The sequence below is a fragment of the Mobula hypostoma genome, chromosome 7 (genome assembly GCF_963921235.1).
Source record: "Mobula hypostoma chromosome 7, sMobHyp1.1, whole genome shotgun sequence".
NCBI lineage: Eukaryota > Metazoa > Chordata > Chondrichthyes > Myliobatiformes > Myliobatidae > Mobula > Mobula hypostoma.
Window position 1 is genome coordinate 128,391,659 of NC_086103.1, and position 23,218 is coordinate 128,414,876.

General features: G+C 39.5%; 1 protein-coding gene across 4 annotated transcripts in view; it reads left to right on the forward strand.

Annotated features, from left to right (window-relative positions):
- The window catches only part of tenm4 (teneurin transmembrane protein 4), an 806,559-nt gene that overhangs the window by 749,702 nt on the left and 33,639 nt on the right, over positions 1 to 23,218 (forward strand). For all 4 annotated transcript variants that reach the window (XM_063053966.1, XM_063053965.1, XM_063053964.1 and 1 more), the window contains 3 exons: positions 992 to 1,869; positions 4,822 to 4,994; positions 5,693 to 5,928. In XM_063053966.1, coding sequence (XP_062910036.1) covers positions 992 to 1,869; positions 4,822 to 4,994; positions 5,693 to 5,928 — 1,287 coding nt within the window. The remainder of the gene's footprint in view (positions 1 to 991; positions 1,870 to 4,821; positions 4,995 to 5,692; positions 5,929 to 23,218) is intronic.

The following is a 23,218-nucleotide window of genomic DNA, read 5'->3' on the forward strand; positions in this document are numbered from 1 at the left end:
CCCTTCATCGGGACCTGATGGTGATCCTCCAGCATTTTGCATACATTACTCTGGATTTCTCGCATCTGCAGAGTCTCTTGTGTTTGCAACAGAATGCAAAAAGCTCATGAAGGGAAATTAACATTTTCATCAGAATCAGAATCAGGTTTATTATCACCAGCATGGGACATGAGCAGCAGCAGTTCAATGCAATACATAATCTAGCAGAGAAAAAAAAATAAATTAAATTAAATGATAATAATAGGTAAACAAGCAAACCAATTACATATATTGAATAGATGTTTTAAAAAGTGTAAAAACAGAAATGCTGTATATTTTTAAGAAAGGTGAGGTAGTGTCCAAAGATTCAATGTCTATTTAGGAATCGGATGGCAGAGGGGAAGAAGCTGTTTCTGAATCACTGAGTGTGTGCCTTCAGGCTTCTGTACCTCCTACCTGATGGTAACAGTGAGAAAAGGGCATGCCCTGGGTGCTGGAGGTCCTAAATAATGGACACTGCCTTTCTGAGACACCACTCCCTAAAGTTGTCCTGGGTACTTTGTAGGCTAATACCCAAGATGGAGCTGACTAGATTTAAAACCTTCTGCAGCTTCTTTTGGTCCTGTGCAGTAGCCCCTCCATACCAGACAGTGATGCAGCCTGTCAGAATGCTCTCCACTGTACAACTATAGAAGTTTTTGAGTATATTTGTTGACATGCCAAATCTCTTCAAACTCCTAATAAAGTATTGCCTTCTTTATAACAACATCGATACGTTGGGACCAGGTTAGATCCTCAGAGATCTTGACACCCAGGAACTTAAAGCTGCTCACTCTCTCATCATACAATCACAGTTTTTCAGGGCAGCAATTTATACAACCTTGGTTTTAACAATTTATTACTCATTTTCTGAGAGCAAATGTCATATTTTACCACCAGGCGTTTGTATATTACAGTACTAATTCTCAGAATTTTGTCAGATATTAATATGAACTGTTATCTTTTCCTTCAGGTGCGTTTGGAATGGCCCACAGACCTTGCAGTGAACCCTATGGACAATTCCCTTTATTTGCTGGATAACAATGTGGTACTACAGATTTCAGAAAATCACCAAGTTCGTATTGTGGCTGGGCGCCCAATGCATTGCCAAGTGCCTGGAATTGATCACTTCCTCCTTAGCAAGGTGGCTCTGCACTCCACCCTGGAGTCAGCCACTGCCATATCCATTTCCCATAATGGAATCTTATATATAGCCGAAACAGATGAGAGGAAAATTAATCGTGTGCGGCAAGTGACAACAAATGGTGAAATATCTCTGCTTGCTGGAGCACCAACGGGATGCGACTGTAAAAACGATGCTAACTGTGAATGTTATTCAGGAGATGATGGATATGCAAAGGATGCCAAACTAAATGCTCCCTCATCCCTGGCAACATGCCCCGAGGGAGATCTGTACATAGCAGACCTTGGGAACATCCGCATTAGATTTGTTCAGAAAAACAGGCCTTTCCTCAATTCTCAGAATCTCTACGAGGTCGCTTCAACCATTGATCAGGAGCTTTATTTATTTTCCATTAATGGTAGCCACCTGTTTACTCAGAGCCTTATCACTGGAGACTACCTTTATAATCTTACTTACACTGGGAGTGGAGATATAAGCACAATTAAAGATAATAATGGCAATTCATTAACTATTCGGCGTGATTCCTCTGGAATGCCACTATGGCTGGTGGTGCCAGACGGACAAGTTTACTGGCTGACAATTGGAGCAAATGGTGCGTTGAAGAGTGTATCCACCCAGGGACATGAACTGGCTATGATGACGTACCATGGTAGTACTAGTCTACTGGCAACTAAAAGCAATGAAAATGGATGGACCACTTTTTATGAGTAAATATCTAGTTTTTTATTTACTTATATAGAAAAAGATCTTGATTTCTCAATGAAACCTAATACCCAATAAATTGTAATCCTGTCTAGTCTGAACATCATTCAAGAGAAAATAAGGCTGAAAAAAATCTGATCCAGCTCATCATATCATGATTTAGAGCTAGTTCTAAGACATCCAGGTCTGGACATCATATGAGGTTGACTAAGATGCTGCATTACACAGTTGCTGCGTTAATGTCCGTCGTCACTGTAAAGTGGAACAGTATTTCCATAGCTGTCTGTAGAAGCAGGTTGTAGCTAGATTTTGATATTAACCAAACTTAGCTTTTCCTTTTTGAAATAAATTTCTTAAAATTGACAGAATGCTCAGAGGGACTTTGTTAATGTGGTTCCAACCACATCTGTGAGCACATAGAAGATTAGCCTTGATATAGAAGTTTTTTTAAAAAATAAGTTTTGGATGAAGGAGGTGGTGCATATTTTTTTGAAGAATCAAGAAGTGGCTTTCCTTTGCCAAGGTTAGTGCTAAAAAAGCAGATAGTTTATATTGCAAACACTGACAAAGTTGAACTATTGAGCAAATTTTGATTTTTCTAATTCCTGTCTTGGTTTTGAGTGACTAATGGCAAAATACCAATTTCCTCAAGTTACATTATGGAATTTTATCATGATTCTGCTTGGAGAGCAGCTGGTGCAAACTCCACTGGAAGTATTCAATATGTTAGAAATGTATTAGCATTAAGGGGAGATTGGATAAACTTAGATTTCTTTTACTGGAGTATCAGAGGCTAAAGGGCAACAAGATACATGTATATTAAATTATAGTTAAAGATGGTCTCAGCGTTGAAATGTCGGGTACAAAAGGGCATATGTTTAAAGGTGAGAGGAGGAAAGTTTAAGGGAGATTTGGGAGGTTGGTTATTCGTACAGACAGTGATGTGCACCTGGAGCATTTTTTTAGGGAAACTAGTAGAAGCAGATACAAAAGCGATGTTTAAGAGGCATTTAGACAGACCTGAACAGCTAAGGAATAAAGGGACGTGCAGGTGGATGGGATTAGTTTAAATCGGCATTATGGTCAGCACAGACATGATGGGCTGAAAAGCATGTTCCTGCACTATATTATTCTAGGCACAAAATACTCTGCAGATGCTGGGGTCAAAGCAACACTCAACACGCTAGAGGAACTCAGCAGGTTGGGCAGCATCCATGGAAATGATCAGTCAACATTTCGGGCCGGAACCTAACGAAGGGTTCCTGATGAAGGGTTCCGGCCCGAAACGTTGACTGATCGTTTCCATGGATGCTGCCCGACCTGCTGAGTTCCTCCAGCATGTTGTGAGTGTTGCTATATTATTCTAGTTCTAACCTGTGAATATGCTGAATGACTAAATATGATTCTTAAATTATTTTGTCAAAGTAGGACTAAGGTAACTACGTTTTCGAAATTGTTGCTTTTGTCTAAAAATTTACCAGTTATAATAACATTGTGCTTCCCACTTAATTGGCTTTAGAACTAACTCATTCAGTGTTAAGAGAGATTCCTCCTTTGCTCAACAGTAATTCTGGCTTAGGCAATGTTTTTTTTACTTTAAGCATTCCAGTTAAGTTTAATATTTTATTCACTGAAAATATTGTGAATAAGGGCAACTATTATTTTTTATTCTCAATGTTCCACTTTAACATAATACATTAAGTCAACATAATTATAGTTTCCTACATGGTGCATGTTTTGTGTTAACTGGTGATGCAAACATTCAATGCAAACAGATGGAAGAGTCTCCAGTTATCCCACAATAAATATTCAATACTGTAGCTGCAAAGGACATAACAATGCTAAGGTATAACTTTTATAACACTTCATCTGTTCTTAATGAATAAAATTGAAAGGGTGGGTATACATGTCAATTCAAAGGAGTCAGAATCTGTGCTCAAAATAAGGGCAATGCTGAGGAACCAATTGGTGGAAAAGCCTTTGTCCAAGCAATTTTCTGTATCCAAGCCTTCGCTAAACAACCTTGCCCTTTTTTAGCACTCCCAATGACAAGCTAAAATGTCAATTTTCTCCTTGTACATATCAATTAGGGTCCTCACATTTATCAAAGGGCTCCTTTAGAAAATAAGAGTAGGTTCCAAGGTAGATCTGCTCAGAATGCTTCAGATAGTGGCACAAGCAAATTGTTTGCCGAGTCATTACATACTTCTGTGCTTAATGTCTCAAAATAGAACAGGCAACTGATTTCAATTTTCACAAAGATTAGGTTTTAGTAATTTTAACTCTGTATTCATATTAATTCAAGTAATTCAGCAAAACAAACATAAAGCCAAAAACACATTTGAGAATATTTTTAAATGCCTTGAGTTTTATTTGTTTTATTTCACTGAAATGAACAGAAATATACAGTAAGTAACATCATTCTGATACTTTAGCTGAAATACTGTTATATGCTTGTGATTACAAATAATATTAAAAATGGAAAAATGATTGAAGTAGCTAGTGGTTATATCTGATGTTTTTTTTGGCTGTGAATTTTGGACTCACTAATTTCACTGTTGTAGTTCCAATAAAAATAGCAGAGAAAAAAATATGAGACGTTGTTGGTGAAGCATTTCATTAGTTAACTCTGAGTCCCAAGTGCCATTTTTGAAAAAAAAATTGCTCTGTTTGGTAAAAATAAATAATGGCTGAGAATTTGAGTTTCTTATGTAAAAAAAATTATCCTTACCTCAAGGAATTGTATTACTGATATTAATCCTAAAATAAATTAATTCTGCTTTCAGTGTGCTTATGATCCCAAATAGAAAAGTTCGAACTGAAATCTGAAGTAAATATAGGAAACTCTGTTTAGGAAAGCTGTAATGCATGTAAGATCATTGGCTGGAATATCAAATGTTGAAGTGTTTCAATAAAACAAAATACATAAGATATAAACACAATTACTTTCCACCTAGGTATGATAGTTATGGACGTCTTATCAATGCAACTTTTCCCACTGGGCACATTTACAGTTTCCATGGTGATATTGATAGTGCTGTCCAAGTACATGTTGAGACTTCTAACAAGAATGATGTTACCATAACAACTAATTTGTCAACTGCAGGTGCATTCTACACCCTAGTTCAAGGTAAAGTTTATTCACAATTACTTCCTCTTGACTAAGTATTCCCTTTTTTATCACTATGGAAAACAGTAAGCAAGGTTTCATGATAGTCAAAAACCAAAACAGAAATGCTCAGAATCTGTAATAAAATCTAGTGGATGTGATTAACCTGAAACATGAACTCTTGTTTCCCTTTCCAGAGATGATGCCCATTCTACTGAGTATCCTTAGCATTTTCTGTCTTATGACTAATAGTATAGTGGTTATGCTATATATGTTTTGCTTATTTACAAGTCAATCACTGCACTCTTATTTAAGACAACCAAATTCCAGCTATAATGTGAAATGAAAGCTGTCATTTTGGTTGGTGGTGACATGATCTGTCCAATTTCCCTTCTCTGCTGAAGCAATTGAATCAGGAGCCAATCTAAACAGTTAATCTGTCAACCGTTTGACAGTTTTGTCCTGAATTAACAGACCAACTTTATTTTATTTGTTTTGAATAAAATTACTAGGTGTGTGTTTCTGTTGGTTGCATTTGTACTTATCTCTCTGCACCAACTCTGACCACATGAGCATTGGATAATTTGCTGAAGTAAGCAAACACATTGAAAGAGAACTTCTAATATTGATTACCTGGTGTGAGGCACAAATATGCATTTTTCTCAAACAATGTCTATCATGATAATGATGTTAAAATAGTTATTTCTTTGTATTCTTAGACCAAGTTCGAAATGCATATCATGTTGGTGCAGATGGCTCACTGAGGCTTATGCTGGCTAATGGTATGGAAGTTACTTTGCAAACTGAACCGCATCTCTTGGGAGGCACTGTAAATCCTACTGTCGGAAAGCGCAATGTTACGTTGCCCATTGAGAACGGCTTAAACTTAGTGGAATGGAGACAACGAAAAGAACAAGCCAGGGGACAAGTCACTGTATTTGGAAGAAGGCTTCGGGTAAGTAAGACCCAAAATACACTAAATGTAAAACTGAATCCCCCAACAGTGCAACTTTTTGACCTACAACTGAATTGTGCTGGATATTGTGACAAGCCCGTTAGAGGTGGGGAAAGCTATTTTACCTGTCAATATTCTCTTCATAAAGATCTCAGCATGTTTCAATGAAGTAGTTAACTACCTCCAAAATAGCTTTCACCTCCACTGCTCTATCTGGATGCTAGACTTGTGCATTAGTTGTAAAGTCATGAAAATTTATAACATGAAGACCACTTGTCCGTTTTGTTTTCTGCCAGCTCTTAATCTGAACAAGTCAAAGCTGTCATCTGATGGGAAGGTGAAACTGCATTAGACTGGTTATGAATTTCACATTTATTGATTCAAACTGGTGTTTATATTATGTTTCCAATATCAATTAATATGTTGATGATTCAAATATAAAGTAATATTGTATATTTAGCTTTTCATTTTTTTTTTATGTATTCATTTGAAGGCCAGTTTTGCAACTCTGGGCCTTTGTTTAGCAAGTGGCTTTTGGCCTCAGTTCAGAACTAAGCCAAAAACAGAGTAGTGGGCCCTCCTCAGAGGGTTTCCTTTCTGATTCACTGGTGACCACATTCACTACTGTAACCCTGATACTGCTGGAGCCCTTTTTTAATGTGGAAGTACTCATCATAACACTGGATTCTATTTTCTATTGCAAAATGTAATTGTTTGAGTGATCCAACAAGAGGCTAAGGCAGTGTAAATTACAAGTAAGCCCTCTAATTTCTAGAGGCTTTATTTATTTGAGTTCTTGTTGGAATAAGTCAGAATGAGAAGGAATGTTGGACTTGTGCATTGAAGCAGCTCTGTACAGAGAGGACCGAAAGGATGAATATTCTAATGCTCTGTGCTAACCAACTGGTGGGTGTGTTCAAAGACGTTTTCATTCTCTCATTGCTACAGTTGGTAGTTTCCACCTGCTTCAAAAGGACAATAATCGTACGAGTGCCCAAGAAGAGCAGGGCGAGCTGCTTTAACAGCTATTATCTAGTAGCACTTACATCTATGGTGATGAAGTGCTTTGAAAGGTTGGTTATGGCTAGAATCAATGCCTGCCTAAGCAAGGACCTGGACCCACTACAATTTGCTTTTCTCCGCAATAGGTCTGCAGCAGCTGTGATCTCTTTGGCTCTTCACGCAGCCTTAGAAAACCTGTGCAATACTAATTCTTGCATATGTCAGGCTGCAGTCTCTTGTCTACAGTTCAGCATTTAACACAATCATTCCTACAGGTCTGATCAAAAACCTCCAAAACCTGGGCCTCTGTACTCCATTCTGCAGTTGGATCCTCGACTTCCTCACTGGAAGATCACAGTCTGCATGGTGGAGAAATAACATCCCCACCTTGCTGATAATCATAACTAGCGCACCTCAGGGGTGTGTGCTTAGCCCACTACTCTACTTCCTCTATACCCGTGACTGTGTGGCTAAGCACAGCTCAAACGCCATCTATAAATTTGCTGACAATGCAACTATTGTTGGCAGAATTTCAGATGGTGACAAGAAGACGTGCAGAAGTAAGACAGATCAGCTCGTTGAGTGGTGTTGCAGCAGGAACCTTGCACTCAACATCAGTAAGACCAAAGAATTGTCTGTGGACTTCAGAAAGTGCAACATGAAAGAACACACACTGGTCCTCATCCAGGGATTAGAAGTTGAAAGGGTGAGGAGTTTCAAGTTCCTGGGCAGCAACATCTCTGAGGAAATATCATGGGCCCAACATATTGATGCAGTTACGAAGAAAGCACGACAGTGGCTATACTTCATTATGAATTTGAGGAGATTTGGTATGTCATCAAAGGCACTCACAAATTTCTACAGATGTACCGTGGAGAGCTTTCTAACTAGCTGCATGACTGTCTGGTATGGGAGGGTGGGGCACTGCACACAATCAAAATAAACTGCAGGAAGTTGTAAACTCAGTCAACTCCACCATGGGCACTCGCCTCCCCAGCATCCAGGACATCTCCAAGGAGCGATACCTGAGAAAGGCGGCATCCATCATTAAGGAACCATCACCCAGGACATGCCCTTGTGCTACCATCAGGGAGGAGGTACACATATATTCTCATTGTAATTTACAGTTTTTATTAATATGTATTGTGATATGCTGCTGCAACATAACAACACATTTCACGACATATGCCAGTGATATTAAACCTGATTCTGATTCTGCATGCGGTAAAAGAGCATAATGTGAAATCAGCCATGTGCAGCATGTTAATTGATGTCATTCTCATGCTGAATCACCGCTCTGTATGTTCATGTCACATGCATGCATTTCTCCAGAGCATTTAGCAACCAAAGTTGTATGTGAAATTCACTCATACTGGACACTCATATGGAGGAACTTTGATCAGATGGTCAGCTCCAGGAACATCGCTTCCAGTACCTGAATCAAATGTACAAAACACAGCAATGGCCTCTCTTAATTAATAAGGGTGAGTACAGCTCCGCACTTCTTTAGCTCTCTCAATAACCCATGGCAACTGCCATGTTCACTGTCAACAACACCCCAGCATTCCAAAACATCCACCTTCCCCAAAGCCTCTATCCTACTACTACCTCTCCACACTTCCACCTTACCCATTGCTCGATGCCTATTAGTAGCACTTGCCTGTTCTACACATTTTCTTGAAAAACAGAAACTCTACTCATTTAAGCTTCCCTTCTCGAACCAGATTTTTCATTATTCCCTCCCCCTCCCCAGAAATCTACAAAAGAAATTCACAACCATGTGCTAACTGTGACAACTATCAACTGCTATTTCTCAAACGTCCAGTTGTTATCCTAACTTTCATTCCTCTTCTCTTTCATACAGGTTCTTTGACATGGCTCTAAAGAAGACACCTCAGAGGAGGAGGGAAAAAACTCCTTCTGAGGAAGCAGTCATGAACTCCTTCACTGCCAAATAGCAACGCAGATATCTGCACTGCTGGACTAGAGTGCAGGAGAGGAGTCTGAACACAGTGAAATACCTAACTCTGTAGACCAGCAACTAAGTTAACTCCAGGGATGGTCTCTGTAGAACAAAGCACTGTCAGTTTCGAGGAATATGGAAAGATGTATTTCAAAGCTCAGCATAGAAGAAAACGGCTTGCCAATCTCAAACATAATATTAGTGATCAGAAAGCCTTCCAGGGAGCATCACCACATTTGCAGGGAGTATGGAGTCCACTTCCAGTGCACTTATTTGGTCTGTCTTGGGGTGCCCTAAATTGTCCAAGTCCTGCTACAACCATTTCTGCCCATCAATAACTCTGCAGGCTTGACGTGACCAGTGTGCATTTTATGAAGTTATTGCTGCCCTATGATAGAGCCTTTGTGCTCTGTGTTAAGAGAGCAGAACACCTTTGCAATACATTGCAACACCAGCTTATCACAGCACAACACAAACCTGCCAATATCTTGGAAACACATTACTAGCACTCAGGTTTATTTTAGAAGTCGCTTGTTACAAGTTACAAGCTCGTAGGAGCAGGAGCAGCAGGGCACAATTCCATACGTGACTGTTGTGTCTGTGTGTGAATAATCCACATCTGTTTGAAACAGTATTTTCATAGCAACACCTCTGAGCAATGGCATTGACCCCTAATTTGGAACATGGGCCCTTTTGAAATCAGAAGCTTAGAATGGCCAGGAACCTAGGCCGGGATGTGGTCAGGACAGAATGTGGAGGAGAACATGTTCAGGTGTGTGGTCTGAAGCTGGGGCCACAGTGCAGTCACGATAAAATGCTGAATATTCGAGAAGGGCCTGGAACATGTGCCTCGAGGATTGGACAGATAGGTGGATGGGAAAGGTTTAAAAGCATATTGGCCAAAGGTGCAACTAGCTTGGATGAGCATTTTGGTTAGGATGGAGCTGTTGAGATATAGGGCGTGTTTCTGTGCTGTTAGACTCTACGACAAGAGGTGACGAAAGAGGAAAGTGAGCTGTAAGCCTGAAGGGAGAGTGTGTGTACAGTAGATAGATGGAGGCAGATGGATGTCAGGCCATAGAGGGAGGAGAAGGGAGGAAACTGGAACACACACATATGGGTGGTGTCACTATTATGGAGATCTCTCGCTCACTCTCTCTATATCTGTTACTCTCTCTAGAACATGCAAGTTACCCTTTCATTCCCACCCTCTGCTTACCTCTATTATTTAATTTTCAGTATACATTAATATAATCTAGTCCCAGGATTCAGAACTTTGAATAAGAGCTTCTTGGGGGAAGAAAAAGCTTACTGAATGCCTATTCAAGCTGACTTCCACTTTTATCTACCCAGCTAAATGTAGCCTTAAAGTACTCCATGGATTTGTGGGAAACAATTCTCCTTTCTTAAATTCCTCTTGATTTTTTTCCAATTATATTTTAATTCTCTAAATGCTCTGGATCCAGGTCTGTAATAATAGGTTACCACATTTTCCCTCATGCTAATGTCAGGCTATTTGGTGAACTTTTCACTTTCCCTTTCTCCATACTTCCTTAAATGACAGGAATGTCAGATCAGAGTCCGGTTCAATATCACTGGCATATGTGAAATTTTTTGTTTTGCAGCAGTAGTACAGTACAATACATAATAAATACTATAACTTACAAAAAGAAGAAGGGAAGAAGCTGTTCCTGAAATGTTGAGTCTTTACAATCTATGCAAGACTAAACCAGTGGAATCACTGCCTCTGTGGAGACCTCTTTAAATCCCAGATATATAGGTTGTAGAAGCAAGGAGATGTAAACACATTCATTATTGATTTAGTACTTTGCAAAGCCTAATTTGTCACCTTGAATAGATTCTCAGTCCCCACTCTTCCCAAAATGGTTTTGTAACTTCGATTGTGATGATAGATACAAACTGCATCTTTAAATTTTCAAACATTTTAATCTTCCCCTTATAAGTTTGCTACCTGTACCTGCAAGGAATCCATATTTATTGCTATTATTCTGTATTTTTATATGTTTCTAGAGTTTTTTAAAAGGTTTCTTCTTGAACTTTAATTTTGTTCTTCATGAATTATTTGGTCATATGTCACCCATTTCTAATTCTCAAGATTATTGCTTTTTTTTTTACTATTACTGTCCTTTTATCATTGAAGTGTTTTTTTTTGCCAAAACGCCTCCCTCCTTTGCAAAATAGTAAAAGTCACTGGTTTAAGGTGTCCTTTTTGATTTGTCAAATCTAATGTTTTACATATACCACTGCAAGTGTCCATTTCCAACCAGACAACTCAAACTGCATTGCAACAGCAACTGAAACTCCATTCCCTCAGCTGGGACTGAGGTATAATCATTACTGCTGCTGCTCTTGTATATCACACAAAACAAAGCGAGAGTAGAAAAAAAAGAAAAGAACTACTGTTCCCCCATCCTCCACCATCATTCCCCAGAGCAAATAAACTGTGTCCCAGCTGATCACAGAGCAACACTGATGACATGAACAATTTCTGAGAAGTCACTGAGCCAGATGTTTATACATTTGTGTCTGTGCCGGTGAGAAATATGTCAAGAGGAAAAGAGTTGTGGAATTATGGGAACTAAAATTAAAAACAAGAGGCACAACATAAAACACTGTAAATGCTAAGTAAGTCTCAAGTGTAACAAGGAGAACAGTAGAATTGGACTAAATAACACCTGATGGTTATGAACAAAAAGTGCCCCTTGCTGGTAGATGGCCTGCCAGTCCTTAAATTGAACAGTCAATAAACCCATTTCCATCTTCACACAACTGATGTTTCCCCAGCATTATTCTGACATATAAACATATCATCATGCAGGATACGCATCTCCACTTCAACAACAGAAATTGGGGCAATAATGTGCAATCCGTTATTTCTGTTTTTGACTCTCAGTAAACCGACGAACAAATCCCTTGAGCAAGCCAGCATCAATACACAAGTGAAAATAACTCTGCTAGAACATCAATGCCTTTGCCACAGACTCTGATCTACCATTATTAATTTTTATTCTGCACTTTCAGCATGGTAAATATTATCCATATTAGCTCAAAATACTCTGCTCACTGGCTTGGGGCTACTTGCTGCATTGAGATGTATTGAGTCACACCTCCAGGTCAGATGGGGTGACCACAGATTGCAGAGTACCTTGCCCCCACTCCCCTGATATTGCCCCCATCCCACAACAGTACTGTACATGACAGCCACGGCGATGTCCAGAGGTCAGGTTTAGAATGATGTGGCAGCTGCAAGCTCTGCAGGCAGCATCTGTCAAGAAATACAGAAGCAAAATTTTACTTTACAAACAAATACCTTTCTAAAAATTAATTTACAGGAATTTTCTACATTTATTTTTGTGTGATAGCTGGTTCTTCTTTTAGCACCTACACAAAAAAAGCCAAGTTCCAATTTCCAGACTGTATTGCTTAATCTCTAGATATGAGGTGTATTTTTAAGCAATGTATCAACTGTTTTTTTGTTTATTGGTATAATTTAGAGTTCAAAGAGTGGGGGTATTTAGATTTCATTAATAAAATTATTGCTGTCTCATAGAGATAGATAAAAGTGGAGGCAAATAGGTATGCAAACATTAAATGGAAGATAATCTGATGTTCCAGTATTCCCTATATTTGATTTGATGGTTAGGCATACTGTACCTCCATTAATATAAAAACATATTCTTATCATAATATCCATTGATAAATAAAAGAGAGATGAGAGTGGATACATGAACGCTAGAAAATGAGGCCGGAGATGTAATAACAGGGAACAAAGAGATGGCAGATGAACTAAATGAGTACTTTGTATCACTAGAAAATTGCAAATGACACTCCACTCTTTAAGAAAGGAGGAATGCAGCAGAAAGGAAATTATAGGCCACTTAGCTTGACCTGGGAGATGTTGGAGTCAATTGTTAAGGGGATGAGGTGATGGAGTACTTGGTGACACAGGACAAGATAGGACAAAGTCAGCATGGTTTCTGTAAGGGAAAATCTTGCCTGACAAACCTGTTGGAATTGTTTAAGGAGATTACAAGTAGGATAGATAAAGTGGATGCAGTGATGTTGTATATTTGGATTTTCAGAAGGCCTTTGACAAGGTGCTACACATGAGGCTAATTATCAAGTTAAGAGCCCATGATTTTACAGGAAAGTTACTGGAATGGTTAGAGCATTGACTGATTAGTAGGAGGTAGCGAGTGGGAATAAAAGGATCCTTGTCTGGTTGGCTGCCAGTGACTAGTGGTGTTCTACAGGGGTCAGTGTTGGGACCGCTTCTTTTTATGCTGTATATCAATGAGTTGGATGATGGAACAGATGGCTTTTTTGCCAAGTTTGCAGATGATACAAAGATTGGTGGAGGGGCAGGTAGTGTTGAGTCCGTTGGGCTGCAGAAGGACTTAGACAGATTAGAGGAACGGGCAAGTGAGTGGCAAACGAAATACAGTGTGGAAAAATGCATGGTCATGCACTTTGGTAGTAGAAATAAATACGCAGACTATTTTCTAAATGGGGATAAAATCGAAAAATCTGAGATGTAAAGGGACTTGGAAGTCCTTGTGCAGAACACCCTAAATGTTTACTTGCAGGTTGAGTCGATAGTGAGGAAGGCAAATACAATGTTAGCATTTATATCAAATGGTCTAGAACACAAGAGCAGGGATGTGATGTTGAGGCTTTATAAGGGACTGGTGAGGCCTCACTGTGAGTATTGTGAACAGTTTTGGGCTCCTCATCTAAGAAAAGATGTGCTGGTATTGGAGATGGTTCAGAGGAGGTTCACAAGGATGATTCTGGGAACAAAAGGGTTATCATACAAGGAATGTTTGATAGCTCTGGGTCAGTACTCACTGGAATTTAGAAGGATGAGGAGGGGATCACATTGAAATCTTTCAAATGTTGAAAGGTCTAGATAGAGTAGATGTGAAAAGGATGTTTCCCATGGTGGGGGAGTCTAGGGAAAAAGGGCACAGCCTCAGGATGGAGGGGTGTCCATTTAAAACAGAGATGAGGAGGTTTTTTCCCAGGGCTGAAATGGCTAACACGAGGGGGCATAGTTTTAAGGTGCTTGGAAGTAGGTACAGGGGATGGTGTCTGGGGTAAGTTTTTCACACAGAGGGTGGTGGGTGTATGGAGTGCACTGCCTTCGATGGTTAGAGGAGACTCTTAGATAGGTACATAGAGCTTAGGAAAATAGAGGGTTTTGCAGTAGGGAAATTCTAGGCAGTTTCTAGAGTAAGGTTACATGGTCAGCATAACATTGTGGGCCAAAGTCCTGTGTTCTATGTTCTACATTTCTTTAGCCAGAGGGTGGTGAATTTGTGGAATTTGTTACCACCGGCAGCTATGGAGGTCAAGTTGTTGGGTGTACTTAAGGGAGAGCTTGATGGGGTTTTGATTGGCATCAAAGGTTACAGTGAGAAGACCAGAGAGTGGGGCTGAGGAGAGGGGAAAAGGATCAGCGATGATTGAATGGCAGAGCAGACTCAATGGCCCAAATGACTGAATTCTGCTCCTTTCTCTCAAATCGAATTCTGGATGGCAGTGCAGGCACAATCTCTAGTGCTATGTTGTGAAATAAAATAGATACATTTCTGATCAACAAAATCATTTGTTGTGCAACCCTGTATATATCTGCACAGAATAAAGTATCTGATGTTTTTAAATGAAGTAAAGCCCCTGGCTCCTCACTATATATTCAACAAATATAGGGGTCTCCTAAAATAATAATAAATATTCTATAAATCTTGGTAGATTCCTACTTGATCCTGACAAGATACACACTGAGGCAGAATATAAAATTTAGCACATATATAATATACACAGTACTGTGCAAAAGTCCCAGGCACATATATACATCTAGGGTGCTGAAGACTTTTACTCAGTGTGAGTATATGTGTGTGTGTGTGTGTGTGTTTGTTTTATATATTGTTATATGTTTTAATCAGCACAACAGAAAATTAACACTTCATCTTTTCTGGATGTAATTTACTTTTTCATCTCAATAACTGAAAATGGTCTTTTCTTATACACAAGGTATTTCCAAAAATAGCTTTCCTCAGTCAATGATTTTATTTAGCTACAATTCAATCGTCCAGCAGCATTAGCAAGACAATCACGCTGAATGGAAAAACCCTGACTTTCCATTTGTGCCTCCCTCTTTGCTTTCTTCTTTTCTGAGAACCGATACGTAGTTAATTTCCACTGTGCACTTGGACACATTATACCATTGCATACCTAGCTGTTTACATCTCAATTAACAAATGAAGCTCATTACTCATGAGTCTTCAACATTGCAATGTCTTGTAAACCTCCTCTGCCAAAAATGTACAGTTATTTCAATGATGCCGAATGCAGTGTCTTAGAACAAAATGGCTACGTCCAACCATCCTCACAATTCCTCCTATTCATCCTCTTTATTTATTCCTCTCTTCCATTTCCTCTCCTAGTACTTTGAATTTCACATTTGGTCCTGTCCTATTTTCCTTCACTGTTTCCTCTGCTTACCCTTCAATCTACCTTGACATTTCTTCCTGTATCTATCTTGTGTTTCTCACCAAATGAGATTCATCTCATTATTCCCCACTTAAGAATCACTCAGTTCACTAACATTTATTTAAAGGATAACTGTATATGCAAAAGAGGCATCAGAAGTTAAGGGACAGATGCTTAATCAACGTAGAAATCAAAGCTCAGGTTAGAAAGTGTTATTCAGGACGACAAACAAGAGCTGCCTGGGTACAGTTCAATAGTTCTTTTAATTCTCATCAGATTATTTGTGCAGTAAAATTTTTGATAAACTCTGCAGCAAATATTTTTCTTGTGTTATTTAAACAGATTACTAAATTACTTAGTGATTTGGACAACAGCCCAATTCCAAAGGAAAATAGTAATCTGAACAAAATTATGGTTTATCTTATCGGAAGTTAATTTATGATCGTTAAGATATTCAGCTATATTTAGCAAGTACTGAACAGAGGTATGGACAAGAAACACATGTATTTCATTCAGTCAGAATGTTTTTATTCATCTTGGAAACTAAATTTGATTTCAAGTTATTTATTGATTAATGTGAAAATAAATATAATGTAGCTTGCTTTTATCAAGAACCTAAATTTAAATGAGTTATCGCTCTATGAAGTATCCCATATTGGCAGTCAAGTTCTATGATTAAGACAATTTTGAAAAAATGGTTTAAAGTATTTCACAGCTCTGTGTCAATGATGTTGAGATTGGTGAGGCAGAAGACTGAAATATGTGCATTAGCGATGACATTAATAAGATCTTCATGAACTTATGGAGTTCTAATAAAAGCAAGGACAAGCATGCTAATCACCACTGAGGTGTGAATGCAAGATTCAGCCTTAACAAAACCAGGCCAAGAAATTTCTTTGCACAACTCCAAAAAAAAAGTGTTGTATGTTTGAAACTTGGTCAAACCCAGAATCGAGCGATATTGCATGTGTTTCTAACTGTCTTAGCACCCATCCGGAATTTTGACACCTGCCTACTTCGGCAGAATTTTTATTTGGTTTGCACCATTCTTCTACTACAAAAAACATCAACAATAATGCGCACCAAAGATTTGCCTCCAGTATGATTTTCAATCTCACTGGTCTGAAAGAGGGCATTTCATATTTAGTAAAAGAATAATTTTGACATCACCAATTTCCTTGAAAGTGTGCAAGATAAAGGACATCCACACTTACTGAGATCTGTAGTTTCTCTATAACCTTAAATATTGGTTTACAGGTCTGCCTGAACAGCTTTGTCTGTGAAGGTCAAGGTCATAATTATTCTCAGCTCCCCACCCTCAGTCACTGCAGGAGTTGCTGCTGATTTCTGCCACATCTCAGTTTGATACAGACTGCTGCAACAGAGATGTCATTCAAACCCCAGGCTCAGGGAAGCAAGGCTTCATCTATATTTCCTTTAGCTCTCAGAAACATTTATAAGGACTTACAGTGCAGATATTCATGGGCTGCACTTAAATGGTATCAATCCATGCAGAAATCTCCAGGTCAAATACCTGCCATGAATGTCTTCAGGGAAGGTCTATATGGCCCACTTGCATAAGAGCATTCTTCCTGTGAGTACTATTCTTCACCCAAAATTCCAAGTCTCTATGCTGCCTGTACGGACTTACACAACTTCTTCCATTTTAAACATCCATTCCTTAAGCAGCACCTTACCCCAAGCACGAAGACCATAAGATATAGAAGCATAAGTAGGCTATTTGGCCCATCAAGTCTGCTCCACCATTCAATCATGGGCTGATCCAATTCTTCCAGTCATCCCCACTCCCCTGCCTTCTCCTTGGATACCCTGGCTAATCAAGAACCTATCTATCTCTGCCTTAAATGCACCCAATGACTTGGCCTCCACAGCTGCTCATGGCAACAAATTCTACAGATTTACCACCCTCTGACTAAAGTAATTTCTCCGTATCTCTGTTCTAAATGGACGTCCTTCAATCCTGAAGTTGTGCCTTCTTGTCCTTGACTCCCCTACCATGGGAAATGACTTTAACATATTTAATCTGTTCAGGCATTTTAACATTTGGAATCTTTCTATGAGATTCTCTCCTCATTCTCCTGAACTCCAGGGAATATAGTCCAAGAGCTGCCAGTCGTTCCTCATACGGTAACCCTTGCATTCCTGGAATCAATCTCGTGAATCTTCTCTGAACCCTCTCCAATGTCAGTATATTCTTTCTAAAATAAGGAGCCCAAAACTGCACACAATACTCCAGGTGTGGTCTCATGAGTGCCTTATAGAGCCTCAACATCACATCCCTGTTCTTATATGCTATACCTCTAGAAATGAATGCCAAAATTGCATTCGCCTTCTTCACCACTGACTCAACCCAGAGATTAATCTTTAGGGTATCCTGCACAAGGACTCTCAAGTCCCTTTTCATCTCTACATTTTGAATTCTCTCCCCATCTAAGTAATAGTCGGCTCATTTATTTCTTCCACCAAAGTGCATGACCATACACTTTCCAACATTGTATTTCATTTGCCACTTATTTGCCCATTCTCCTAAACTATCTAAGTCTCTCTGCAGGCTCTCTGTTTCCTCAACACTACCCACTCCTCCACTTATCTTTGTATCATCCGCAAATTTAGCCACAAATCCATTAATCCATTGTCCAAATCATTGACATTCATCGTAAGAAACAATGGTCCCAACACTGACTCCTATGGAAATCCACTGGTAACCTGCAGCCAGCCAGAATAAGATCCTTTTATTTCCGTTCTCTGTTTTCTGCCGATTAGCCAATGCTCCACCCAGGCTAGTAACTCCCCCGTAATTCCATGGACTCTTACCTTGCTAAGCAGCCTCACGTGCAGCACCTTGTCAAAGGTCTTCTGAAAATCCAAGTACACCACATATTCTGCATCTCCTTTGTCTACCCTGCTTGTAATTTCCACATAAAATTGCAGTAGGTTAGTCATGCACCTCCAGGTGTCCATAATCTCATCCCTAACAATTGATTCCATCAACCTCCCAACCACTGAAGTCAGGCTAACAGGTCTATAGTTTAAAGATCATTGTTAATGACTCCGCAATCTCTCCAGCTTTTTCTTCCAGAGCCTAAGGGTGCATTCCATCAGGTCCAGGAGATTTATCCACCCTCAGAACGTTAAGCTTCCTGAGCACCTTCTCAGTCATAATTTTCACAGCACATACTTCACTCTTGAATGTCTGGTATACTGCAAATGTCTTCCACTGTGAAGACTGATGCAAAATATGCATTCAGTTCCTCTGCCATCTCTGCATCTCTCATTACAATATCTCCAGCGTCACTTTCTATTGGTCCTATATCTACCCTCAACTCTGTTTTACCCTTTATATACTTAAAAAAGCTTTTAGTATCTTCTTTGATATTGGTCACCAACTTCCTTTCATAATTCATCTTTTCCTTCCTAATGACCTTCTTAGTTTCCTTCTGAAAGTTTTTAAAAGCTTCCCAATCCTCTATCTCCCCACTAGCTTTGGCTTCCTTGTATGCCCTCTCTTTTGCTTTTACTTTGGCTCTGACTTCACTTGTCAGCTACGATAGTGTCCTTCTTCCATCGAAAATTTCTTCTTATTTGGCATATACAGTATCTGTCTTGCAATTCCCTCAATTTTCGCAGAAACACCAGCCATTGCTGCTCTGCTATCCTTCCTGCTAGTAACCATTTCCTGTCAACCTTGGCCAGTTCCTCTCTCATGCCATTGTAATTTCCTTTATTCCATTGAAATACCGACATATGGGAATTTAGTTTCTCCTTCTCAAACTTCAGAGTGAACTCGATCATATTATGATCACTGTTCCCTAAGGGTTCCTTAAACTTATGCTTTCTGATCACCTCCGGTTCATTGCACAACACCCAATCCAGCACAGCCGATCCCATAGTGGGCTCAACAGCAAGCTGATCTAAAAAGCCATCCCTTAGACATTCTACAAATTCTTTCTCTTGAGGTCCAGTACTGCCCCTGGTTTTCCCAATCCACTTTCATGTTAAAATCCCCAACAATTATCATGACATTGCCCTTCTGACACACCTTTTCTATCTCCTGCTGTAGCTTGTAATCCACATCCTGGCTGCTGTTTGGAGGCCTGTATACAACTGCCATTAGGGTCCTTTTACCCTTGCCATTTCTTAACTCAACCCATAGAGACTCTACACCTTATGATCCTATGTCATTCCTTTCTAATGATTTAATATTATTTCTTATACACAGGGCCACACCACCCCTTCTGCCTACTAATCTATCTTTCCAAGACACCAGCTCCCAATGGGCGGCCATTCTTTAGCCAAGTTTCAGAGATGGCCACAATGTCATACTTGCCAAACTGTAGCTGAATTTCAAGATCGTCCATTTTATTTCTTATGCTGCGTGCATTCAAATAAAACACTTTTAGTCCAGTATTTGTTGCTCTCTGCTTTAACTGCGGGGAGTAGTGGGGAGACTGCAGCTGGTAATGTTGCACATCCCTCAAGGGCTTGCAGCAGAATCTGCATCCACCAGACTACGTGCTGGCAGCTGCAGGGTCTGGCAATAGATGAATAGAAGCTGAGGCTTTATAAAGCATGGGTCAGACCACATTTATGAGCAGTTTTGTGTTCCATATCTGAGAAAGGACAGGCTAACATTGGAGAAGATCCAGAGGAGATTTACAAGAATGATCCTGGGAATGAAAGAATTAATGTACGAGGAGCATTTGAAGACTGTTCCTGCAGTCACTGGAGTTTAGAAGAATGAGGGAGAATCTCACTGAACCTTACTGAATATTGAATAGCCTGGAATGGTGTTCATAGGGAGGATGTTTACAGTAGCACAAAGGACACAGCCTCAGAATAGAAGAACATCCCTTTAGAACTGAAATGAGGAAGAATCTCTTCAGCGAGAGGGTGGTGAAACTGTGAATTCATTGCCACAAACAGCCTTGGAGACCAAGTCATTGGGTATATTCATAGTGGAGGTTGACAGTTTCTTCATTATCAAGGATGTCGAAGGATATGGAGAGAAGGCATGAGAATGGGTCAAAGGGGGAAATAAATAGCCGTGATTGAATGACAGAGCAAACTAAATGGACTGAATGGCCTAATTCTGCTCCTATGTCTTATGGTCTTAGAGTAATGTATATTGAAACTGACAGTGTATAACTTGACACAAGGAAACCCCACATGGTGTTCTGGGACCTTCACATCTGGAGATTGCACTGTTTATAGGGATTTTATAAATAGCCTTAGGTGACATACTGTGCTATTTCATACCAATAAAATGCTGTGAACAATTTCCAGGCCAATAAACAAAAAAAACGTGATTTAAGTATCTAGTAGCTATCATTACTGAGGACACAGTATCTGAAGAGGAAGATAAGACCTGAATTGTCATTGTTCCCAATCAATTGACGAAACCAACACAAGTCAGAACAAATAGCAGTATTTCTCTGAATGGAAGGTTGCATTTGTTGTAAACCCTGGCCTGATCTATGGCTGTGAGGGAAAGTGCTCAAGTAAAGGTCAGAATAGGATTGAGACATTAGAAATCATTTGCTTTGGAAGGCTGCTGGACATCTCATATCCTGAGCACTTAGCCTGTCAGCAATGAGTTTATCAGGCAACAAATCATTCAAGGAATTGTGTAAAGCTAGCCAAGCACAGGAAGGATGCACAGGAGGAGGTTATGCAGCATCAGAGATGCCTCAACAACCCTCACAGCGGATTGGATTTGAAATGTTCTTTGGTGTAGTGTCCACAATTAACAACTAAGTTCACCTTTCATCCCGTTGAGCTGTTAAATAAGTCAATTAGAAGTGCTTTGTTGTAATATGTACTCATTAACACAACAAAAATGCCAGTAAATCTTCTTTTCCCAATCGTAAGCATTGAACCTAGTTAGCACTGAAAGCTGAAATTACTGGAAATACTAAGCAGGTCAGACAGCATCTCTTGGGAAAAATTTAACATTTCAGTTTGATGACTTTTTGTCAGAACACCATGAACTTGCAACTTTCTTTCTCTCTCAAATCTTTTTTAGCTACCATGTTAAATAATTATCTGCTTACCAGTTGTGCTATGTCTGAAATTACATATCATATTTCAGCATCTCCAGAACCTAAAATTCAGACAAGAAATAGGATGAAGCTGTGGACATGCAAGAAACTCACTGCTCCAGACTTTCTCCCTAAATTAAAATAAAGCGATTCACAAATGCGAAATGATTCTTTCCCACATTAACAAAACATAGGAATAGCGTGAGTGAAGTGAGATCTAATTTTTTCAGGATACATGTAATAGGGTAAAACCACCTCTCCAAAGAGGGTCAGGAAAAAAATACTTCTGCTCATTAGAACTTAGAGACAGGATGTTAAACAGAGGAGATTGTCCCAACAAAATGCCGCCAGGGTGCTCTACCAGGAGCACTGGAGGTACGACTTGATGCTGTGCAGCTCTCTCTCTGACTGTTGAGATCATAACCTCAAACCCTTTGATGCTACCATGCTACCATGTTACCATTCAAACAAACGTTGGAATTCTCTGCAGCATTAAGGATGATAGCTATCAAGTGACCTGCATACTTCCAATTGTTCTTGAAAATGATATGATAGCAAGCCAACAACCAATGGTGACGTTTTGCAGGCAGTTCACAAAACTACCGGATACTCTAATAGATATACTTCTTCTGAACTGTGATCGCTTCAGTCCGTAGTCTGTAATTTCATTTTTAAGGATATACTTTTGAACCGGCTGAACGATCTGGCACTTCTGTGATCTCCTGGGGGTTTCAGTGAATTAAAATCTCGAGAATGTGGTTACAGCGGGGCAGCCATCACTGTGGGGGGCACTGTGTCAAGGCAGATAGCAGGAGCCAAATCAATGGGCAGCTGAATTACTCCATGCCAACTAAAGCATCAAGCAAGATTAAAATCGTCGAGGATGAGAGTGGAAAACAAGCAGGTGTCCAGTGGCATCTATCTGAGATCAGTCTCCTTCTCTTCTCCATACCACCGTTGGGGGAGAGGAGCAGGAGTCTTCTGTCCCAGGCTGCTACATTCAGGACCAGTTGTTTCCCTGCAGCGATTGGGCTCCCAGACAGGCTTCACTTGCCTCAGCACTGAATAAGCCCCACAGCTGTGGAATCTCTTACAAGGATTTTGTAGTTCATGTTCCATGTGCTTTCATTTACTTTTTTTTTAACTATTTGTGCAATTTGTTTTCTCTTGCAAATTGGTTATGTGGCAGCCTTGTGTGTTTTTTAGTGAAGTCTATTGTTCTTCTCTGTTTTGTGAATGCCTGTATGAAGATGAATCTCAAGGTTGCATATGGTATACATATTTTGATAATAAACTTGATCTTTGATTATCCAATTACATTATAATTTTCTTTCTCTTGGTCCAGTATGCACTGGACTTGGACCACATTCAGAGCATTCTTATGTGGAATTAGTGTGTGAATGCTTTGAGTTCCTGTCAGAACATTGATTTATCTTGCACTGAAAGAAAGTTGTAAGACATCATGCTGCCTCTGGAAATCAGGAGCATGACAACACTTTTCAATTCTGCAATTAATTGTGTATATATGGTCTTCAGAATTTGATGGTTTCATGGTGTAATAATGAAGACCTTTATCAGTTTACTGTCATACAAAATCCAAACCACTATAATGCATTGCAGAAGTCAGTCTATTCTAAGCTGAAATCCAGGTACTGAAACAAGATTGAATCAGAAGCAGATTTAATATCATCCACATCCATTGTGAAATGTGTTAGCTTAGTGGCAACAGTACATTGCAATACATGGTAAATAT